General features: G+C 41.0%; 2 protein-coding genes across 2 annotated transcripts in view; both read left to right on the top strand.

Moving 5' to 3' along the window:
- The first annotated feature begins 402 nt into the window (after nucleotides 1-402).
- Nucleotides 403-16,191, top strand: setb (SET nuclear proto-oncogene b). The gene is made up of 8 exons (XM_084324546.1): nucleotides 403-661; nucleotides 1,702-1,759; nucleotides 2,228-2,370; nucleotides 3,261-3,364; nucleotides 3,461-3,574; nucleotides 5,997-6,167; nucleotides 14,955-15,098; nucleotides 15,391-16,191. Exons 1-8 carry the CDS (start codon nucleotides 586-588, stop codon nucleotides 15,409-15,411), a joined length of 831 nt encoding a protein of 276 aa, XP_084180672.1. The 5' UTR covers nucleotides 403-585; the 3' UTR covers nucleotides 15,412-16,191.
- Nucleotides 16,192-17,621: 1,430 nt separating this feature from the next.
- The window catches only part of dync2i2 (dynein 2 intermediate chain 2), a gene marked incomplete at its 3' end in the record, with an annotated part of 37,747 nt that continues 35,452 nt past the window's right edge, over nucleotides 17,622-19,916 (top strand). Inside the window, exon 1 of the mRNA XM_084325067.1 lies at nucleotides 17,622-17,759. The remainder of the gene's footprint in view (nucleotides 17,760-19,916) is intronic.

Raw genomic sequence — 19,916 nt, 5'->3', positions numbered from 1 at the left:
GTCGTGTGGCAGTGAAAGGGTTAACCTTCTGTCGTGTGGCAGTAAAGGGTTAACCTTCTGTAGTGTGGTAGTGAAAGGGTTAACCTTCTGTCGTGTGGCAGTGAAAGGGTTAGGGAATTCTTTTTTTGTAAACTCACCAATTAGATTCCAATGCGAGTGAGTGGCATCTCGTAACAACCAACGAGACGTCGTGGGCGCGTGGGCGGAGCTCTGCCTCGAGAAGGGGCGCGAGAAAGCCCTGTTCTTGTGTCTCGTGCTGCATACGCCCCATTTTTTTGTAAACTCACCAATTAGATTCCAATGCGTGAGTGAGTGGCGTCTCGTAACAACCAACGAGACGTCGTGGCGCGTGGGCGGGAGCTGTGCCTCGACGTGGGGCGCGTGCGCAGCGAGAAGGGGCGCGAGAAGGCGCTGTGTTCTGTGTGTCTCGTGCTGCATGTTGTCGCGGAGCTGCTCTGGTCTCCAACCGCGGGGCTTCTTTACCTTCCGACACCTGAACCGTTTATCACCTTCCAGAACCACACGACGGCGGACAATTCTCATTAATTCAACGACCAAACAAACGGCGAGACTGTGATCATCATCATGTCGGCTTCAGTGGCGGGGAAAGTCAGCAGAAAGGAGAACTCGAACCACGACGGCGGAGCGGACGAGACCTCTGGTAACGGAATGGCGGCCTCCTTGTTTTAAAAAAAACGCCATTTTCCCACTTGTGTTTTGTTCTCTTATTATCGTTACCGCGCAGCTTCTCGTGTGTTCTAGCTGGTTTGATTGGTGTACCGTCGTGTTGAATTCAGCGGCTCAAACATTATAAACCTGGTTTATGATGAGAGAAACGACATTGTTAGTGCTGTGATGAAGCCGCGCGGTGCACGTTAGCATGCTGGCTAACGGTTAGCTGCTCGCTGGTGTCGAGGAGGAGGCCATGTTGGCACCAGGAGGCCATGTTGGCACAGGTTCATTGTATTATCATCACGCATGTCGCTACATTTACGTTTATTTCCAAACCAGACTGGTTTGCGTGCTGTTTTTTTGTTGTAACGTTTTACTTTTATTATTTCACAAAATTCCAAATTAGTTTGTATAATTTTCGCTTAATTGGCCTTTGTGTCTTCTTGAGCCTTTCACTCATTGTTTGCACACAAGTCGTTAGCCAGCAGGACGGGGTTAGCCAGCTAGCTGTTGAACAGGTGTTAACCCTTTCACTGTGACAATACAGAAGGTTAACCCTTTACTATCACACAACCGACGGCGATACTCATCATCCGCGGAGCTAATGATGGAGCATCGCGTTCGGTTGTGTGATAGTAAAGGGTTAACCTTCTGTCGTGTGGCAGTGAAAGGGTTAATCTGATTAGTTATAGTTACCGTGCTAAATGACTGATTTTGTCCGAAACATTGGATATGTATCCTTAAATTCATTAATGACATTATTATGCGTAAATGCCGTAGTTTGTTTTATTTATTTGTACTGGGCTTGATTATTTAAACGTGGTGAGGAGGTCTCTGCTGTTGGCCCCCAGCAGCGTGTGGCCCCCCATTCAAACCACGCGGCCTTTAGAGCCAGCCCCTGGCCGGGGCTTCTCGACCTGGGACGATGGCACATGGTTGTCAATGTTGACAGACATATGTTTGATTATATATATATATATATATTTGCAATAACAGAATCTTAACATGATTATTTTTATTTTTTTTCAGAAAAAGAACAACAGGAAGCTATTGAACACATTGATGAAGTACAGAATGAAATTGACAGGTACACGATTGAAATCATACTAATCACCCACGCTTATTATGTTTATTCCAACCCTCTCGGGTCCTCTGGTCCATTTAGAAAATCCCTGAACATAACTTTCATCGGTTTGTGATAGATTATTAGTTACTGGGTATTTCATATTTGGTACCATTTTGAAGCTAACAACTAGGGCTTTCCAATGATATACAATATGTGTATGATCATTATTATTCATATGTAGTTGCACTTGAACTTGTTGAAATTGAACTTGGAAGATAAAAATGAATTTTCAAGCACTTTCTTTATTTTAGGGGGTGAAATGTAGAGTATGGAATGTAGACAATCTTGTTGGCAATATAGAACAGCTGACTGATTAGAAATGGCATCTATTGTTCAAAAGTTATGAATGAATTAGTGAGATGAAATATGATCAAATATTATTATTACAAGTCATTTCTGACACTTTATTTGCTTCTTCTCTCCTCTCAGATTGAATGAACAGGCCAGCGAGGAAATTTTAAAAGTGGAGCAGAAGTACAACAAACTACGCCAGCCGTTCTTTCAGAAGCGCTCAGAACTCATCGCCAAGATCCCCAACTTCTGGGTCACAACGTTCGTCAACCATCCACAAGGTAAATGTCTTCAGCCTCTGTAGTCTGTGCAGACGGAAGTATAGCTTTATGTTTAGTGGTCTGTGCAGGCGGAAGCATAGCTTTATCTTTAGTGGTCTGAGCAGACTGAAGCATATCTTTAGTGGTCTGTGCAGACGGAAGCATAGCTTTATGTTGTGTGGTCTGCAGACGGAAGCATAGCTTTATCTTTAGTGGTCTGAGCAGACTGAAGCGTTGCATATCTTTATCTTTAGTGGTCTGCAGACTGAAGCGTTGTTTTGTGGTCTGTGCAGACGGAAGCGTTGCATAGCTTTATCTTTAGTGGTCTGTGCAGACGGAAGCGTTGCTTTATGTTTTGTAGTCTGTGCAGACGGAAGCGTTGCTTAGATGTTTTGTAGTCTGTGCAGACGGAAGTGTTGCTTTATGTTTTGTGGTCTGTGCAGACGGAAGCGTTGCCTAGATGTTTTGTGGTCTGTGCAGACAGAAGCGTTGCTTTATGTTTTGTAGTCTGTGCAGACGGAAGCGTTGCTTTATGTTTTGTAGTCTGCAGACGGAAGCGTTGCTTAGATGTTTTGTGGTCTGTGCAGACGAAAGCGTTGCTTAGATGTTTTGTGGTCTGTGCAGACGGAAGCGTTGCTTAGATGTTTTGCAGTCTGTGCAGACGGAAGCGTTGCTTAGATGTTTTGTGGTCTGTGCAGACGGAAGCGTTGCTTAGATGTTTTGTGGTCTGTGCAGACGGAAGCGTTGCTTAGATGTTTTGTAGTCTGTGCAGACGGAAGCGTTGCTTAGCTGTTTTGTGGTCTGTGCAGACGGAAGCGTTGCCTAGATGTTTTGTGGTCTGTGCAGACAGAAGCGTTGCTTTATGTTTTGTAGTCTGCAGACGGAAGCGTTGCTTTATGTTTTGTCTTTAGTTTCAGCTCTGCTGGGGGAGGAGGACGAGGAGGCACTGCATTACCTGTCCAGGGTGGAGGTCACCGAGTTCGAGGACATAAAGTCTGGATACAGAATAGATTTTGTAAGTGGTCAAAGCGTGTTTTGTGTTTTTGTTGTAAATTAGGTTTACATCAACGTATTTGTCCTACTTGATATTGACTCCGATCTTCATTTTTAGTACTTTGATGAGAATCCATACTTTGAGAACAAAGTCCTCTCCAAAGAGTTCCACCTGAACGAGAGCGGAGATCCTTCCTCCAAGTCCACCGAGATCAAATGGAAATCTGGGAAGGTGGGTTGTCTTTTTTATTTTACACACAGGCTTGTGATCTTCTTAGATTTATACGTCTCAATTTTTTTTTTTTTTGGTTATCTTTTTCCCCCTCCTTCTTTGTCCGATTTTCTCCCATCCCACTGTTAGTCGTTATGCCAATTCCCAACCCCCTTCCTGGTTGTTGCGCACTTTCCCCTACTGTTGGTCCGAGAGGCCGGAGACTGTCGCATGCTTTCCTCCGACGCATGTGCAGCCAGCCTGGCCGCGCAGATTCTCACTGGGAGAGTGTAACGTGTGGAAGGTCGCACTACCTCTCACCAGATCCTACCTTCGCTGTGCAGGCGCCCAGTCCGAACTGTAGGGGTCACTGTCCACAACGCCCAGGACCCACCCACGGCTCCCCTCCCCCTAACTCAGCCAAACGAGTTAGTATAGCGATCAGCCAGAGCCAAGGCAATGCTGACGTCTCAATCTTTAACAAAGTCTTGTTTGTTCACATACAAGGCCTAAAAGAAAAATGGTTTGGTTCCGGTTGCCGACCGACCCTGCCGATTTAGGTGCGCCCCAATTTATTTTATGAGTTTAAAAATGTAATTGTTTAATTTTTTTTATACAATAACGTTTCATAAAAATCTTTGTCAAACCTTTAGTATTATGGATATTAAACATGCTGGCAGAGTACATGCATCCATGTTGTTAATTAAATAAAGAAATTCCCTATCCATAGTCGCCGTGGGAAAAAACTTAATATAAAATAAAATAAATTCCCTACCCTACCCATGGCCTTAACTGACAACCAACAGGAACCAACATTTTTTTATGGCTAAGGTACATGTACGTTACAGTGAAATGCTTGGTTCTGTATGAGCTTCATACAAAACTATTGTATTATTTATTTTACTAACCGTTTTATTGCACTGCAATTATGGTCTATTTTTAAATTGTCTATATGTGTGATAATCAAACCGTAAACAAAGAAGCCTATTGGTATGTTGGATCCTAATGTGAAGAACTGTGATTTGGTGTGCTATGTCTTGCCTTGTCTATTTTGATGCTGTGAAACACTTTGAGCTGCAATTCTTGTATGGACGGTGCTCTACAAGTAACGTTTATTATTAAAGACCAAACAAACACTACAAAATATTAGGGGTGTGGACATGGACGATTCTGCATCGATGCAGTGACGGAACATAATTCTCGAGATCTCCAAATGATTGACTGAGCTAGACCTGGGGAGTCGCGGGTGGTATTCAGGAAAAAAAGAAGTCTGCCGTGTACTTTGACGCACGCCTCACATATCGGCAAGTAACTCGAGAACTGCTGCATAGATTTTGGCAATCGACAGGCAACAAATGGGGCTTTAATTTGATATATATATATTGTATAAAAAATATGCACATTCTAGAGGTCGCCAAACTGGCGTTTCGCGCAGGTGGGAAAATCTTCCTCAAACCGTCCCGGGGCCGGGTCGGTGCCAGTTAAGAGGTTAGCTAGTGCTCTGGATATGCATCCACTCAACTCATAGAAAATACAGCATCAGGCTATTCTAAAAGTATTGATAGTGATGCTAATAAAGAGTATTGAACCGTTTGTAACAGCTGGGTATCGAGATACCTTTCTAGTAGGGCTGTCTTAAATACTTCGAAGCTTCGTTCGATGGCCATGGGATTCGAATATGAAAATAAAATGTGATTATTAAAAAAATATATTTTATTTTTTTTGCAAAATCAACTCTGCCTCTCTTTGTTAACTACAACAAGCAATGCTGTTTGTTATTTAAGATGAGTGCTGTTTGTTATTTAAGATGAGGTCGGACTCTGCACTGACAGATTTGTGTTCATTGTGCTGCTTTTATAAAGCCTCAAATGACGGCTTACAATATTTCATGAAAGCAAAGTGTTTTGTTTGTCTAAGATTTAAAAAGGTTTAAACTACAGCACTGACCAAGTTGAACAAAGTGCTGTACAAGCCCCACAACATAAAAAAAAATACAAAAAAAATGTTAATTATAATGTATATATATATTTTTAATCTCGAAGCTTCGAATTAAAATCGAATCTTGGCCCCGAAGCTTCGAATTCCAAAAAAAATATCGAAGGTCAACCCTACTTTCTAGTATCTATCATGCAACACTAGTAAAGACATTTATTTTGACATTCTGATTTAAGAACTTTCTAAGTTAATTTATCTGACTGCTTGTATTAATTGATGAAAAAGTAGCCATGTGCAGTAATATAGATTATAAAATTGAGGATGTAATATATTATTGAGATGCATCGTAGAATCTAATCGAATCGTTGGACAGCTGAATCGTAATCTAATCGTGAGGCCAGTTAAGATTCACAGCTCTACAGAATATACAACGTACAAAACTAAAGTACAAAATGCAAAAAGGGGGTAGAGATTTAGGCACTCATGTTGTGTTTGTGTTGCTCCTCAGGACCTGACGAAGAGGGCCGGTCCGACGCCGAAAGCAGCCGGTAAGAAGCGGCAACACGAGGAGCCGGAGAGCTTCTTCACCTGGTTCACTGACCACTCGGACGCCGGAGCCGACGAGCTGGGAGAGGTCATCAAGGATGACATCTGGCCCAACCCCCTGCAGTATTACTTGGTATGGCTTCCCTTTTTATTTGATAATTTAGGGCTTCCTTTTTTATTTTATAATTTAAGTCGAGTCAAGAGTTTTAATTATTCATAGGGCTTCCTTTTTATTTTATAATTTAGGGCTTCCTTTTTTATTTTATAATTTAGGGTTGCCTTTCATGTGGTTTTAGGGCTTTTTTTATTATGGGAATTTGTTGGATGTGGGATGAACCCCTGATAATCTGGACACTTCCCAGTAGTAATCACCAAAAAGTTAACTCATTGACCGCCGAGTCCCTTCCGGGAAATTAGGCCTAGTACGCCAGCGCTTTAATCAATGGGAGGACGGGGATATTTGCGAGTGCTTAAAATATATCTTGAATTATGGCTATGGGTCTAATACACCCGTCGCTTATCAATGACTTGCTTGCAGTCAACATGTACAAAACGGATAGTTTTTTTCATCTGTACATTTCCTTTTTATACCGTTTTGAATAAGAGTATAGTTTTGGAGATTTCTAGTAATTCCAGAGAAAGACGCGATAATAGCCCTTTAGTGGAATACACGAAACACGTTATCATTTTTCGGCTGATTTATGAATAGTTTTCAAATAAACGCTAGATTATCGATAGTATATGTTTTGTATACTTTTTCAGTCCCGATACCAATTAGGGATGGGTACCGAATTCGGTACTTTTGAGGTACCAAACCGAAACACGTCGGTACTACCGAGTATCGAATCAAGTGAGAAACCGAAAAAAAAAAAAAAGAAAAAATGGATTTGACTTGATTCAACAACAAAGCAGTCGGAGCAATGACAAGCCGAAAACTGTCGAAATTGTAGTTATTTGAAGTTTTGATTTTTTTTTACGACTGAGGTAGGTAAATTAAATTTCGACAGTTTTCGGCTTGTCATTGCTCCGACTGCTTTGTTGTTGAATCAAGTCAAATCCTAGGTAAGCATATATTGTGCGTGTGAACGTTGACATGAAAAGAAAAAAGGAAAAAAAAAATTTATAATTTTTTTTTTTTTTTTTTTTTTTAAAGTACCGAAAAAAGGTACCGTTGGGTACCGGTATCGATTCACAGGTACCGGTATCGGTTCAAATGTGAAAGGTACCCATCCCTAATACCAATACCTGGCTTTGGGTATTGGCCGGTACCGATCCGATACCATTATTTATATATATATTAGGGCTGTCAGTTTATTGCGTTAATTAGATTAATTAATTACACCGCAAATTATCGCGTTATGAAAATTAACTCAAAATCAATTTAACAAAAGTTTTATATTTTTTTATAATTTTTTTTATTCATTCCATAAGAATGTAGAATACACATTTACAGACTTTTTTTTTTAATATGGTCCATTTGCATGTTCTTGGTATCTGATTCTAGGGACATCTATGAATCACAGGAAATGTATTCCCAGTGTCAGAAATACTGTGGGCTAGATCCACAAAGAATGGATTGCAAGGTGCACCCTTACTTACAATTCATTATGAATTGAAAATGGGGGACCCTGATGTAGAGCTGCCGCGATAACCGCATTACCGCGGTATCGCTGTTGCATCACGCCCACCGCAGAGTTGGGCTGAATACCGCATCACCGCTGATTTTTTTAATAATAATAAAGTAGCGCCCAGACGTTGGACTTGCGGCTCTGCAGATATACCCTACTCGGTTCCAAGCGACCCTATTGAGTAGAAGTGGTACCAGAAAAGTCATGTGAAACATTGCAGACCACTGATTGGTCAGAAGAGAGACGCGTCACACATTGCAGTCTCTGAACAAAAACAGAAAGCCGCCATCTTTACTGCCTCGCTAAGGATGTATTTCATTCAGGATTTGTTTGCGACAGCACCAAGTGTAATAAACAGAAAAGGATGGATTCACTGTGTATTCGGCCTCATTTATTGATGAAACAAAACCGACATCAACCCAATTTACCACAGAGCGGAAAGTTTAGTGTCACAACAAGATCGCTGATGTGTTAAGTTTGTTGTTATTAGCCTAATACTAACGTCAGCAGATATACACGAGAGGTAACGTTAAACCCGGGTTGCTTGGTAGAATAGACACAATGAGGTAACGTTAGCTTTAGCACAATAGACATAACGAGAGTCTGGTTAATGTTGTTATTGATTGATTGAAACTGTGTTAAACTCTGGCTTGCTGCAAGCCCTCGGACATGCCCACGGAGCTTTCAGTGTACACAAGCGGCCCCGCCTGCATCCCCACACAGAGACAAACAGAGTTTTTTTTTGTGTGCGCACTGTGCGGTAATAACCGCGGCGGTAGGAAATATTTCGCAAATTTGTGCGGTAAGGAAAATATCAATACCGCGGCAGCTCTACCCTGATGTGAACAAGACGAAAGTCTTTCTCTGGTCTGCATCCCCTTAACAATTGTGTGTATTGAGCCGTAGGCTACTGTATTGTACCCATTCTACAATCTGTTAATAACATTTTCAATCAATCAATCAATCTGCGCGGTGATTGATTGAATGAAAATTTTATTTTTAGTCAATTTTAATGAACCAAATGAGAATATCAATTTTTTTTTTATCTTTGACTGAATAACACCATGCTCAAATTGACCAGACCTGAAAAATCTAAGCAAATTAATAGATGGAAGATGATTAAACGGAAGGTTTTGTAGATACAGTACTGAATTCTGCCATCCGGACACATGCAATTTGAAATATGATTATGGAATATCAGGCATAAAATGGTTATGCGATTAAAATGTGATTAATTAGATAAAAAAAAATTAATCGCCTGACAGCACTAATATATGTTTTTTTTAATATGTATATATATATATATATATATATATATTAAAAAAAAACATTACTCATGCACTTGTCCTAATATACTAACCTACACTGTAGCACTCAACACTGATGAACATTGTTACTCAGCTGATAGAGTTGTGCCCTTCCTGATGACTTGTCGTACAGAACTTGTAAGTCGCTTTGGATAAAAGTGTCAGCTAAATTACTAAATGTAAATACCCATTGTTCAATTAATAAACTGAACTGTGTGGGCTGTGTGCACGTGCCTGGCAAGGTTAGCTAGCGTTAGCTCCGTGGCTAACGCTAGTTTACCCCAAATTAAATGAATGACTAGGTTGCAAAGCATTGAAGTAGTTTTCACTGCACATAGAAACAGTCAAACAGTGGGAGCATATGCACCAAAACCCAGGCAATTTCAAGCCCTTAAAGTTAGCGTTAGCTCCGCGGCTAACGCTAGTTTACCCCGAATTAAATGAATGACTAGGTTGCAAAGCATTGAAGTAGTTTTCACTGCACAAACAGCGGGAGCATTAGGGCTGACCGTCGAAGCTTTTTTTTGCAATCGAAGCTTCGGGGCCGAGCTTCGATTTTAATTCGAAACTTCGAGAAAAAGATTTTTTTTTTTTTTTAATTAATGTTGTGGGACTTGTACAGCACTTTGGTAAACTTTGTTGTTTTTAAATGTGCTCTATAAATAAAGTGGATTGGATTAATTAATTAAGTAGCCCCATTCGTGACTGTGACGGAGCCAACAAGGTTTCACTCGGCTGCCCTGCCTGGGTGCAGTGGGGCTGCTCTCACAGCCAACGACATGACATTACATAATTATGTAACAATTATATTATATATTACCGTACTTTTCGCACTATAAGCCGCAGCAGCTAAATTGAATGATGTGTACATATATAAGCCGCACTGGACTATAAGCCGCATGTGTTTTAATGTTTAATTACCATATGTAAGGAGTGGAGCCTGTGGCTTAATTTGACTCAACACGGGAAACCTCACCCGGCCCGGACACGGAAAGGATTGACGGATTGATTGCTCTTTCTCGATTCTGTGAGTGGTGGTGCATGGCCGTTCTTATATTGAGCTTTAAGTTCCCACCTCTACAGAGAATGACTCCCATTGGGACACAATACTGTCGGACAAATAACATTAACTCATTTACAAATTGTATTAAGTTTAGCAAATAAGGGAACAGATAAATAACATTTCAATGCAGTAAAAAAAAGCAATATTTCGATTTTCGGGTTTTGTCCACATATAAGCCGCACTGTTATATAAGCCGCAGGGTCGAAAAATGGGGGGGAAAGCCGCGGCTTATAGTCCGAAAAGTACGGTATATTATTATATAAATATTTATATGTAGTTGATAGAGACAAAGGCAGAATTCAACTTAATTAAGCACGTTTTATTAAGACATGTATCTTTATATGGGTCGGGACCAGGGAGCGAAATTAACTTTTTGACTCACCGGCCAGTGGCGGGTAGATGGGAAGAATCTACCCGCCAAGTAGGGGTGGACGGTATGGTCTAAAATTTATATCACGGTATAATTTGAAGCATAGACGGTAACGGTATATATCACGGTATCAGTGTTTCTGTTCGAATAATTTTTTTTGCCTGATAGGCAGGCTATATAAAGAATGACATCCTCAAGGCATGTAGATTTATAATATTTTAACTTAAAACTAGGCTACTTTTGCGTATAAAGTCATTATATTCCATATAAAATAAGTCCCGAGTTGAGACTCCTGCTCCCATTGCAAACAGCGGGGCTGGATTTTGCTAGAAGCATATGTAGCTGCAGAGCCGCAGAGCCAGGGGCTCTTTCAGGTCATTCATTTCAGCCATTGGCAATTCAGCCGTTGGGTGGGGGGGGCGCTGTTTGACGGGCCTGTGACCAGACCTGAAAGAGCCACTGGCTCTGCGGCTCTGCAGCTGCATGCTATTCGCAAATCCACTGCTGCACGCCGTCCTCCCGGCTCCCGCTGCTGCCGTCGTTATCATAACACTACACACATATCGTAATGTTTACAGCAAACTGTAGTTGATCACCAGGTATGTTTTATTAACGTAGAATAATTCATATAAGAAAAACGATAGGGAAATATCTTACCTTTCTCCACTGGTTAAAAATGCCAGGAACTGAAATTGAAACTTGCTGTGCGCCGCGGTGATATGTGTTTATTATGAAATGACAATTGCGTGTTGACACGCCCACTGCGCGAAGCCTCCTAAATAACTTTTTCCAGTTTGCACATATCTATTATCTATGACTAATTCTATCTATTTTTAGGGGCAAATGCGATTGAAATAGTCGCGCTGTGGTTACATGACGTCATTGCTATTTTAGAGCTGCTCTACCGGTTAAACGGTATAGTCAAAATCCATACCATAGAGCAAATTAATACCGTATACCGTTTATACCGTCCACCCCTACCGCCAAGCATATTTCTTACCTGCCAAATGTTTTTGATTAAAAAAAAATATATATATATATTATATAAAACTTTTTTTTAAATAAAATATATATTATATAATCATACTTGTAGTTGTATTATCTGTGAGACATCGCCACCACGCAATAAGTCAAAATGCTCGCTATCTGCAAACAGCTCCACTGTCTGTGTATACTTGAGTAGCCTCCAGCTCCAGCAAGGATTCTCCGGCGATGCAGCTAGACCCTATACTAATACTCTACATTCAGCATGCAAGGATTCTCCGGCGCTGCAGCTGGACCCTATTGGTATAATATTGCGGTTCTTTGGTCTAATCACATTCATCAAGCCCTCAGCTAGAATACGCGTTGAATCAATGTTATAAGACATTGATATCAGGAGCTATCTGTAGCTACTGCTAGCCCGCTAGATAACGTTAAGACAATTTAGTTTACTGGGATATATAGATCTAACGTGAGCTAGCTAACAGCTAGCTAACGAGGGAACGGAGGTATTATGCACTCGAGTCGACTATTGCTGGAGCATGTTGATATCGACAGTAGCTAGCCAGCTAGATACCGTTAGACAATGCCTCGTCATGTATTAAACTAAAAGTGAATAGTTGACTGGGTCATTGTTTAAACAGTAACGGTAGCTCATGTAGGTCCGATCTAGACTAGAGCAGACTGCTACCATTCTGAGAGCTTAACGTTAGCACTAGAGCTGCGGGCGAGCTGCTACCATTCTGAGAGCTTAACGTTAGCACTAGAGCTGCGGGCGAGCTGCTATCATTCTGAGAGCTTAACGTTAGCACTAGAGCTGCGGGCGAGCTGCTATCATTCTGAGCGCTTAACGTTAGCACTAGATGCTGCGGGCGAGCTGCTATCATTCTGAGAGCTTAACGTTAGCACTAGATGCTGCGGGCGAGCTGCTATCATTCTGAGAGCTTAACGTTAGCACTAGAGCTGCGGGCGAGCTGCTATCATTCTGAGAGCTTAACGTTAGCAGTGGCACTAGAGCTGCGGGCCGCTCTGTGTTGATACGAGCAGAAGCCAATAGTATCCCGCTGCAGGGCTGGCCCGGCTGGGCGGATATGACTCGTTGCCACGTTTTTTTTCAAAATAAGAATATCATACGAACCGAATGCTGCTAACTGCCGGAGCCATCGATATTATGACTCTAGCTGCGCTTGGGCCGGAAATGAGACCCGCACAGATTTTCAAAATAAGAGTATCGTTATGAACTACACGTCTACACGCCACACGGCGGGCAGGGCTCTCAGTGGCAAGCGCCAAAGGTAAAAACTGACCGCCCCTGGCGGGCGGCGGGCTTTAATTTCGCCCCCCTGGTCGGGACACTTTAAAAAAGCAGCACAATGAACACATCTGTCCGACATAGTCTTAAATAACAAACGGCATTGCTTCGCTTCTTCGTCGACATGTCCTTGTTGTTTTCAACAGATAATCTCCACGTGCTTGTTGTAGAGAGGTGGAGTCGAGGCGCCGCTTACTTTCGTTTCATTGGAATGGAGGCGCAAGATATATATATTTTTTTATGTTCGAAGCTTGTGCCATCGAACAAAGCTTCGAAGTATTTAAGACAGCCCTAGGGAGCATATGCACCAAAACCCAGGCAATTTCGAGCCCTTAAGGAATCAAATAGTCTGCCATGGCGTGCTTAAGTTATTGTTTTAAAATGCGCAACTGTCTGAAAAACATGGCAGCGATAAGAGGAATCGATAGTCACGGAGGCATGCGATTCCAGAAATCGGACAATTAGGAACTGGCTCCCAACGGGAACCGGTTTTTGATTCCCATCCCTAGCAAATATCGTATCGTTGTCCAAAGAATCGATATCGTATCTTGATGAACTGGTGATTCCCAGATAATAAAATGTAGGTAGATCATTTTCACTGTCTTGTGTGTTTGCGACGAATAAACCTCTTGAATCTAAAATAAAAAGGTGGAATAGACTGGAATATAAACTAAATTAAAATAGAAGCACAATATAATAGAATTATTTAATTATTATATTTAATAAAAATAGACCAGGGCTGTACAACAATAAAATGGAATATAAACTAAATTAAAATCATAATATAATTATAAAATAAATGCAGTAATTGGGCTTGCAGCTACAGTTAGTTTAGAAAAAAGGGGAATCTTCCGTATTGTCTGAATTGAGCCTTAAATATAAGTTTGTCACTTTATTTTCTTTTGTAACAATGATGAAACGTGGTTTTTTTTTATAAAGGATTCCACTACTAACTTACTAAAAGTAAGTGTTTTCCTAGTAATATTCTTATCTGATATGGGGAATTGTTTTTCAAGTATTTGTTATATTCGCAGGGTTTGCACAAGGTCCTTGAAGTGCTTTAAAGTGCTTGATTTTTTTACACAAAAAAAGTCAAGGCCTGGAATTCCTTCAACAGTCTATTTTTAACAAGGTGCTTAAAAAGTCCTTGAAATTCAAATCAACCATTTGTCCAATGTTTTGTTCATCCATGATAAAAAATTTCTGAATCAAGAAATTGATTTTTTTTAATTTAAAGTGTAACTACCGTAAATTGTCGGAAATTGGTTTAAGCCATAAATATTGGATTGGATTTTTTTTATATATATATATAAAAACGGCATTTAAAAGTGAATTGTATCCTTTTAAATGAAAAGGTGATTGGAAAAGTACTTGAATTTCATGTAGCAGTCTGGGAACCCTGTATTCGATTGCAGACCAGTGATTGTAATCAAATAGCAGGTGATTATGATTTAAATAACAACCGTGACCAATGGGCTGTGTTCCTTTGTCGTATTTTATGGCAAAACTAATTAGACATTAGACAATGATGTTTTTTTTATAATTTTAATTTTCAACCAACATGGATATAGGATATGGTCAGTATAAAGCACGAAGACATGTATAATCCACTTTGGTTATTTTTACCACCCCCAATCCCCCCCCCCCCCCCCCCCCGGTTCAACTCAGACAAACATTACAAACTTAAGACTATTTGACAAACCCTAAACTAACAGACATACACATCAGATAAGTAAAATACAAACAACTAAACAAAATTATCTTATGTCAGTAACAACTTGTCATGAACTCTCAACACAGTCCTACAGAGTCAACTATGGAAGTGTACACATCTTTACATTTTCCATATAAGTTAAAAAAAAAATATATATATATATATATATAAGTTGCCAATATGTCTTATAGAATCTATCCGTAGAGCCTCCTAAGGTGTATCTCATCCTCTCCAAGTGTAGGAACCCCATCACATCTCTGGTCTCTGTGGGAGACGCCTCCTGCTTCCACATCATAAGTATTAGACACCTAGCAATTAGGGCAGTAAAAGCAATGACTTTCCAGTATTTTATGGGGATAAGCATATCCTCTAGTGCTACTCCAAATATTGTGCGGGAAGGGTCCATTTTGATTCCAAATAGTACAGAAATATATATAGATCAAATATAGATGTCCAATAGTTATATAGATTTGGACACGTCCAAAATCTCGGGGAATGCAATGTGATAGATCTGGTGGTTAACATGGTCTCCGCTCCCTTTCAAGGTCCCTGACATGGAAGACGAGGAGGGAGATGGTGATGACGACGACGATGATGAAGAGGAAGGCTTGGAGGACATTGATGAAGAGGGCGATGAGGAAGAAGGGGAGGATGAAGAAGATGAAGATGGCGATGGGGAAGATGGAGAGGTAATGTAGCCAGAACCCAAAAGGACCCATAAACACCTACCTAGTTCTCTGCTGGAGGTCATTTGTGTTGCTACACATCATATAATTATTGTGGTCATAATTGTGGCACAAATGAAGACATCGAGCACCCAGACAACTTTCAATTGGTGATATTTTGGTTGGAATTGATCAGTATGATGCCAGATTGTGGAAACATGGTAAACAGACTTTTGGATCTTTCTCACTAGTTTAAGTTGGGTGTGAAATATAAACATGTCCAGTCCAGTAAAACTTCTTTTTTCTGTCTTTTCAGGACGACGGTGAGGACGATTAAACCTCAGCGTCTCAACACCTTTCCCTGTAATCATCCTCCAACTCTTGGGAGCAAAGATGCTTTGTTTTGTTTTTGTTGGTTTTTTTGTATTTTTATTTTTTATTTTGTGCCGTCTCCTGTTCCCACTGAAAGCCTTGTCCTGTCCAACACGAAGAACCAGCTCGAATTCACCAACGGGTCTTCAGGGAGGGAGGGAGGGAGGGGTACTGGTGGCTATCTGGGAAGTCTCACCTATCCTACATTTTACTACATTTCCAAAGACCTGCAAAAGAGGAAGAGAAAAAACAAAAAAAAAGATCCAAGCGTTCTGCACGTCATCCTATGTAGACTTAAAATGAAGTACAATAGCAATTTCTATGTAAAATATATAAATAAGGTTTCTGTTGAAGTTGTGAGATGAAATAAAAAAAATAAAAAAAAAATAAGCCATGGTGCAGTGATAATTTAATCATAGCATCCCTAGCCACTTTTATATATATAGAAAGATATCCAGTAATGTGGGAGCGGGGTGGGGGGTTGGCTACTAGAGGTGACACTGTTTCTTTCTGTTTGTGACTCACTGTAATAATGGAACAGACCAGCTCGTTCCTTCCAGCCGTTGTAAATGTTTTGGGGTCTATATCTCGGTGTGACAGTTGTTCTCGCAGGACGGGTTTTCGGGGTCAGTGGGCATCAGACGCATCAACATTTGGGTTTAATGCTGAATGGATTTTCATTATAATGTTTTACAGACACCCATGACGTTTGAAATTTACATTTTTAATAAAAACAAAACACAAATTTGTGTCCTTTTTTGTGTAACTTTGAGCTTGGCTTATTAGCGTTATTTAACCCTTTCACTGCGACAATACAGAATGTTAACCCTTTCACTGCCACACGACAACTATCACACTACAGACTGTTAACCCTTTACTATCACACTAGAGTGGTTCCCAAACCTCCTCGAAGCACCCCAGCCGGTCCATGTATTTGTTAAATTCCACCACCAGCACACCTGATTCAACTAATAAAAGGCTAGTTAAGTTGAATCGGGTGTGCTGGAATTGATCAAATACATGGAACGGCTGGGGTGCTTCGAGGAGAGGATTTGGAAGCACTGCTCTAGACAGTTAACAGTCTGTAGTGTGATAGTAAAGGGTTAACCTGTAGTGATAGTAAAGGGGTAACCTGTAGTGATAATAAAGGGGTAACCTGTAGTGATGGTAAAGGGTTAACCTGTAGTGATAGTAAAGTGTTAACCTGTAGTTATGGGAAAGGTAAGTTGGGATTCTTCTGCATCTCCTGTCTCACTAGAAGCTCACAAGTAAGTGTGTTGCTTTGTTACAATAAATGCATGCAGTGTCCACTGTTTGGAGTAGTTTGTAAAATGTATTGTGTTATTACTTATAATTCGCATAGTTCAGTCAACACCTCAATCCAAAATGTGTTTTTTATACAATTGAGCGTGGCTTTTTCCTGCCTCAAGTGTCGAGGATTTTGGTGAATTAAAAGGCTGCTGCGGGTTCAGCTGTGTTCTTTATGAACTACACACAGCAGGGGGTGATTGATTGATATTTTTATTAACAGATTGCAGAATGGGTACAATACAGTACGGCTCAATACACTTGTTAAGGGGATACAGACCAGAGAAAGACTTTCGTCTTGTTTACTTCAGGGTCCCCCATTTTCAATTCATCATAACATGACATAAATGACATACAGATAGACGGTACAGGGTGAATGTACTTGATGAAAAAAGTACATATCGCCATTAGAATAATTACCAGAAGATGGCCTATAGTGAAAATACCAGCTACCAAAACACAGATTATTCAAATGTATTGTCATTGCACAGCACAAGTACAGTACAATGAAAATAAGTTGGCATCTCACCAAATATAACCATAAAGTGCATTTACAATGTACAACAAGTGATAAGTAATATGCTAAACTGGTGTATATACATTGATTCAGGTATAAATATACTATGGTATATTAAGCCATACTGGGTCTCCTGATTTAAAGTATATATTTACCAAAAGCTAGAAGCACTTCGTTCCACAGAAATTGTATAATTATATTTTATTTATTTATATTATATTATTATTCTATCTTTGTTCTTCACCAAAGGGCTCTGCAGATACCGGTGTCACGTGACATGGTGATTATTTCTGATTGGTCAATACTCCCTGTCACGTGACACCGGTCTCCAAGGTAGAGGATGTAAACAGCTCGTGATGCTCGCTAGCAAGTTAGCCTGTTAGCTTCTTTATTTACTGCCTAAACAAGACAGTTAGTTAGCTTCTTCACTGCCTAAACAATGATACCATGACGTTTAACAGAGAGCTAACAATACTAATAAGCTAACGGTAAGAAACGGTCAATTACATTACATTAAATTATGATGAATTGAAAACGGGGGACCCTAATGTAAACAAGACGAAAGTCTTTCTCTGGTCTGCATCCCCTTAACAATTGTGTGTATTGAGCCGTACTGTATTGTACCCATTTTGCAATCTGTTAATAAAGTTATCAATCAAACACATAACTGTAAGTTAGCTAACTAGCAGCATGGTGACAGTCTGTAAGGTCTTCACTAGCAGCATGGTGACAGTCTGTAAGGTTTTCACTAGCAGCATGGTGACAGTCTGTAAGGTCTTCACTAGCAGCATGGTGACAGTCTGTAAGGTCTTCACTAGCAGCATGGTGACAGTCTGTAAGGTTTTCACTAGCAGCATGGTGACAGTCTGTAAGGTCTTCACTAGCAGCATGGTGACAGTCTGTAAGGTCTTCACTAGCAGCATGGTGTAATATTCATGCTTTGAATATATCATTTACGACAGGCGCTCCAGGCGCACCTTCCTATTATGTATACCTGACTAGGGGTCCTGACAGTCAGTTGGCTGCCAGCCGTGGATGGAGTTACACTCATGCTGAACGATACTTACCTTTGAATAAATATCTAAATGCAATCTCCTCGTCCTGAAGATTATTCTATATAAATCGAATACGACATGGTGTCAGAAGCGGGGTGAACATGGATATCAACGGAGTCCCGTCGCCACGGATGAATTGGGATTCTCTGGACTTACCGGGAGAATGGAAGAAGTTCAGGCAGCATGCAGAGCTAATGTTTTCGGGCCCACTCAAGAAGAAAGGAGAGGACGAGAAATGTAGCTACCTGCTACTGTGGAGCGGAGAAAGAGGGAGAGACATTCACAACACATGGACTCTCAGTGCAGATGAAGCAAAGGTATTGAAGAGCTACTATGACAATTTCGAAGCATACGTATTTCCAAGGAGGAACACAATTTTCGCTAGGTACAAATTCCATGAGAAAACCCAGCAACCTAGCGAGTCATTCGAACAATTTGTCACTGCATTGAAACTACTTGTGAAGGACTGTGCATATGTGAACAATGATGAGATGGTTAGAGACCGCATAGTGTTTGGCATACACTCAGCAAAAGTAAGAGAGAAACTATTAAACGCTGGATCAGACTTGTCGTTGGACAAAGCGGTAGATATAGCTAGAGCCCACGAGCTAGCACAATCACAGATAAAGAGCTTTACTGGCGCCACGAGCAGCGCGCAGGAGCAGCTCGTGCACGAGGTGCACAGACATGAACAGAAGTATAGCGCACAGAGATATCGCCCCAGAGCAGAGTGGACAGAGAGAGCGAACAGAGCGAGCGACACAGACACACGTAAGAACTGTGGATACTGTGGGGGTAGAGCTCACAAGGAAGGGGATAACTGTGTAGCTAGGGGGAAACAGTGCACGAAGTGTGGAAAATGGAACCACTTTGCCAAAGTCTGCAGGGCCGGTAGATTCCAGAAAAAGTCAGTACACGAGATTAGCATGCGCTCTGAGTCAGGAGAAGAGTCAGACGAACTGTATGTAGACACCGTGACAGACAGACGGTTTGATGCAACAGAACAAGCGTTCGCAGACATACAAGTAGGAAAACAGGGCACAGAGCTTAAATTTAAGCTAGACACAGGTGCACAGGTAAATGTAATTCCTTTGAGAGAGTATCACAGTTTACAAGATAAACGCAAAATACAGCCTACTTCACGCAGACTGACAGGATATGGTGGAGAGAAGCTAGTGGTAAAGGGCACATGCACGTTAAAGTGTAAATACAAAGAGCGTGGCATGTTGTTAGACTTTTACATAGTAGACACTCAGGCACCCCCAGTTCTAGGTTTACAGGCATGCCTGAATATGGACCTCATTAAACTAGTGTTGTCAGTAAATGCACACACAGATAAACAGACCATCATGGAAGAATACCACGACGTGTTTAAAGGGATAGGACTATTCCCAGGAGAGTGTCACATCCATATAGACCCAGACGCCACGCCAGTAGTCTGCCCACTGAGAAGGACACCGATCGCCCTGCGTGGCCGACTAAAGAAGGAGCTACAGAGTATGGAAGACACACAGATCATCGCTAGAGTCATCGAACCAACGGAGTGGGTCAGTGCACTGGTCATTGTTGAGAAACCACGCACAGGCAAGC

The sequence above is a fragment of the Notolepis coatsorum genome, assembly GCF_963971535.1.
Source record: "Notolepis coatsorum genome assembly, chromosome: 11".
NCBI classification, from domain to species: Eukaryota; Metazoa; Chordata; class Actinopteri; order Aulopiformes; family Paralepididae; genus Notolepis; species Notolepis coatsorum.
The sequence above is the reverse complement of the archived record's forward strand: the minus strand, read 5'-3'. Positions and strand labels throughout refer to the sequence as shown.

Bases quoted from the DNA above. Each gene is read 5' to 3' on its own strand.
- setb (XM_084324546.1), top strand. From the start codon at position 586: ATGTCGGCTTCAGTGGCGGGGAAAGTCAGCAGAAAGGAGAACTCGAAC. The intron at 3,575-5,996 runs GTGGGTTGTCTT...GTTGCTCCTCAG, and splicing joins TCAAATGGAAATCTGGGAAG to GACCTGACGAAGAGGGCCGG. The intron at 15,099-15,390 runs GTAATGTAGCCA...CTGTCTTTTCAG, and splicing joins GCGATGGGGAAGATGGAGAG to GACGACGGTGAGGACGATTA.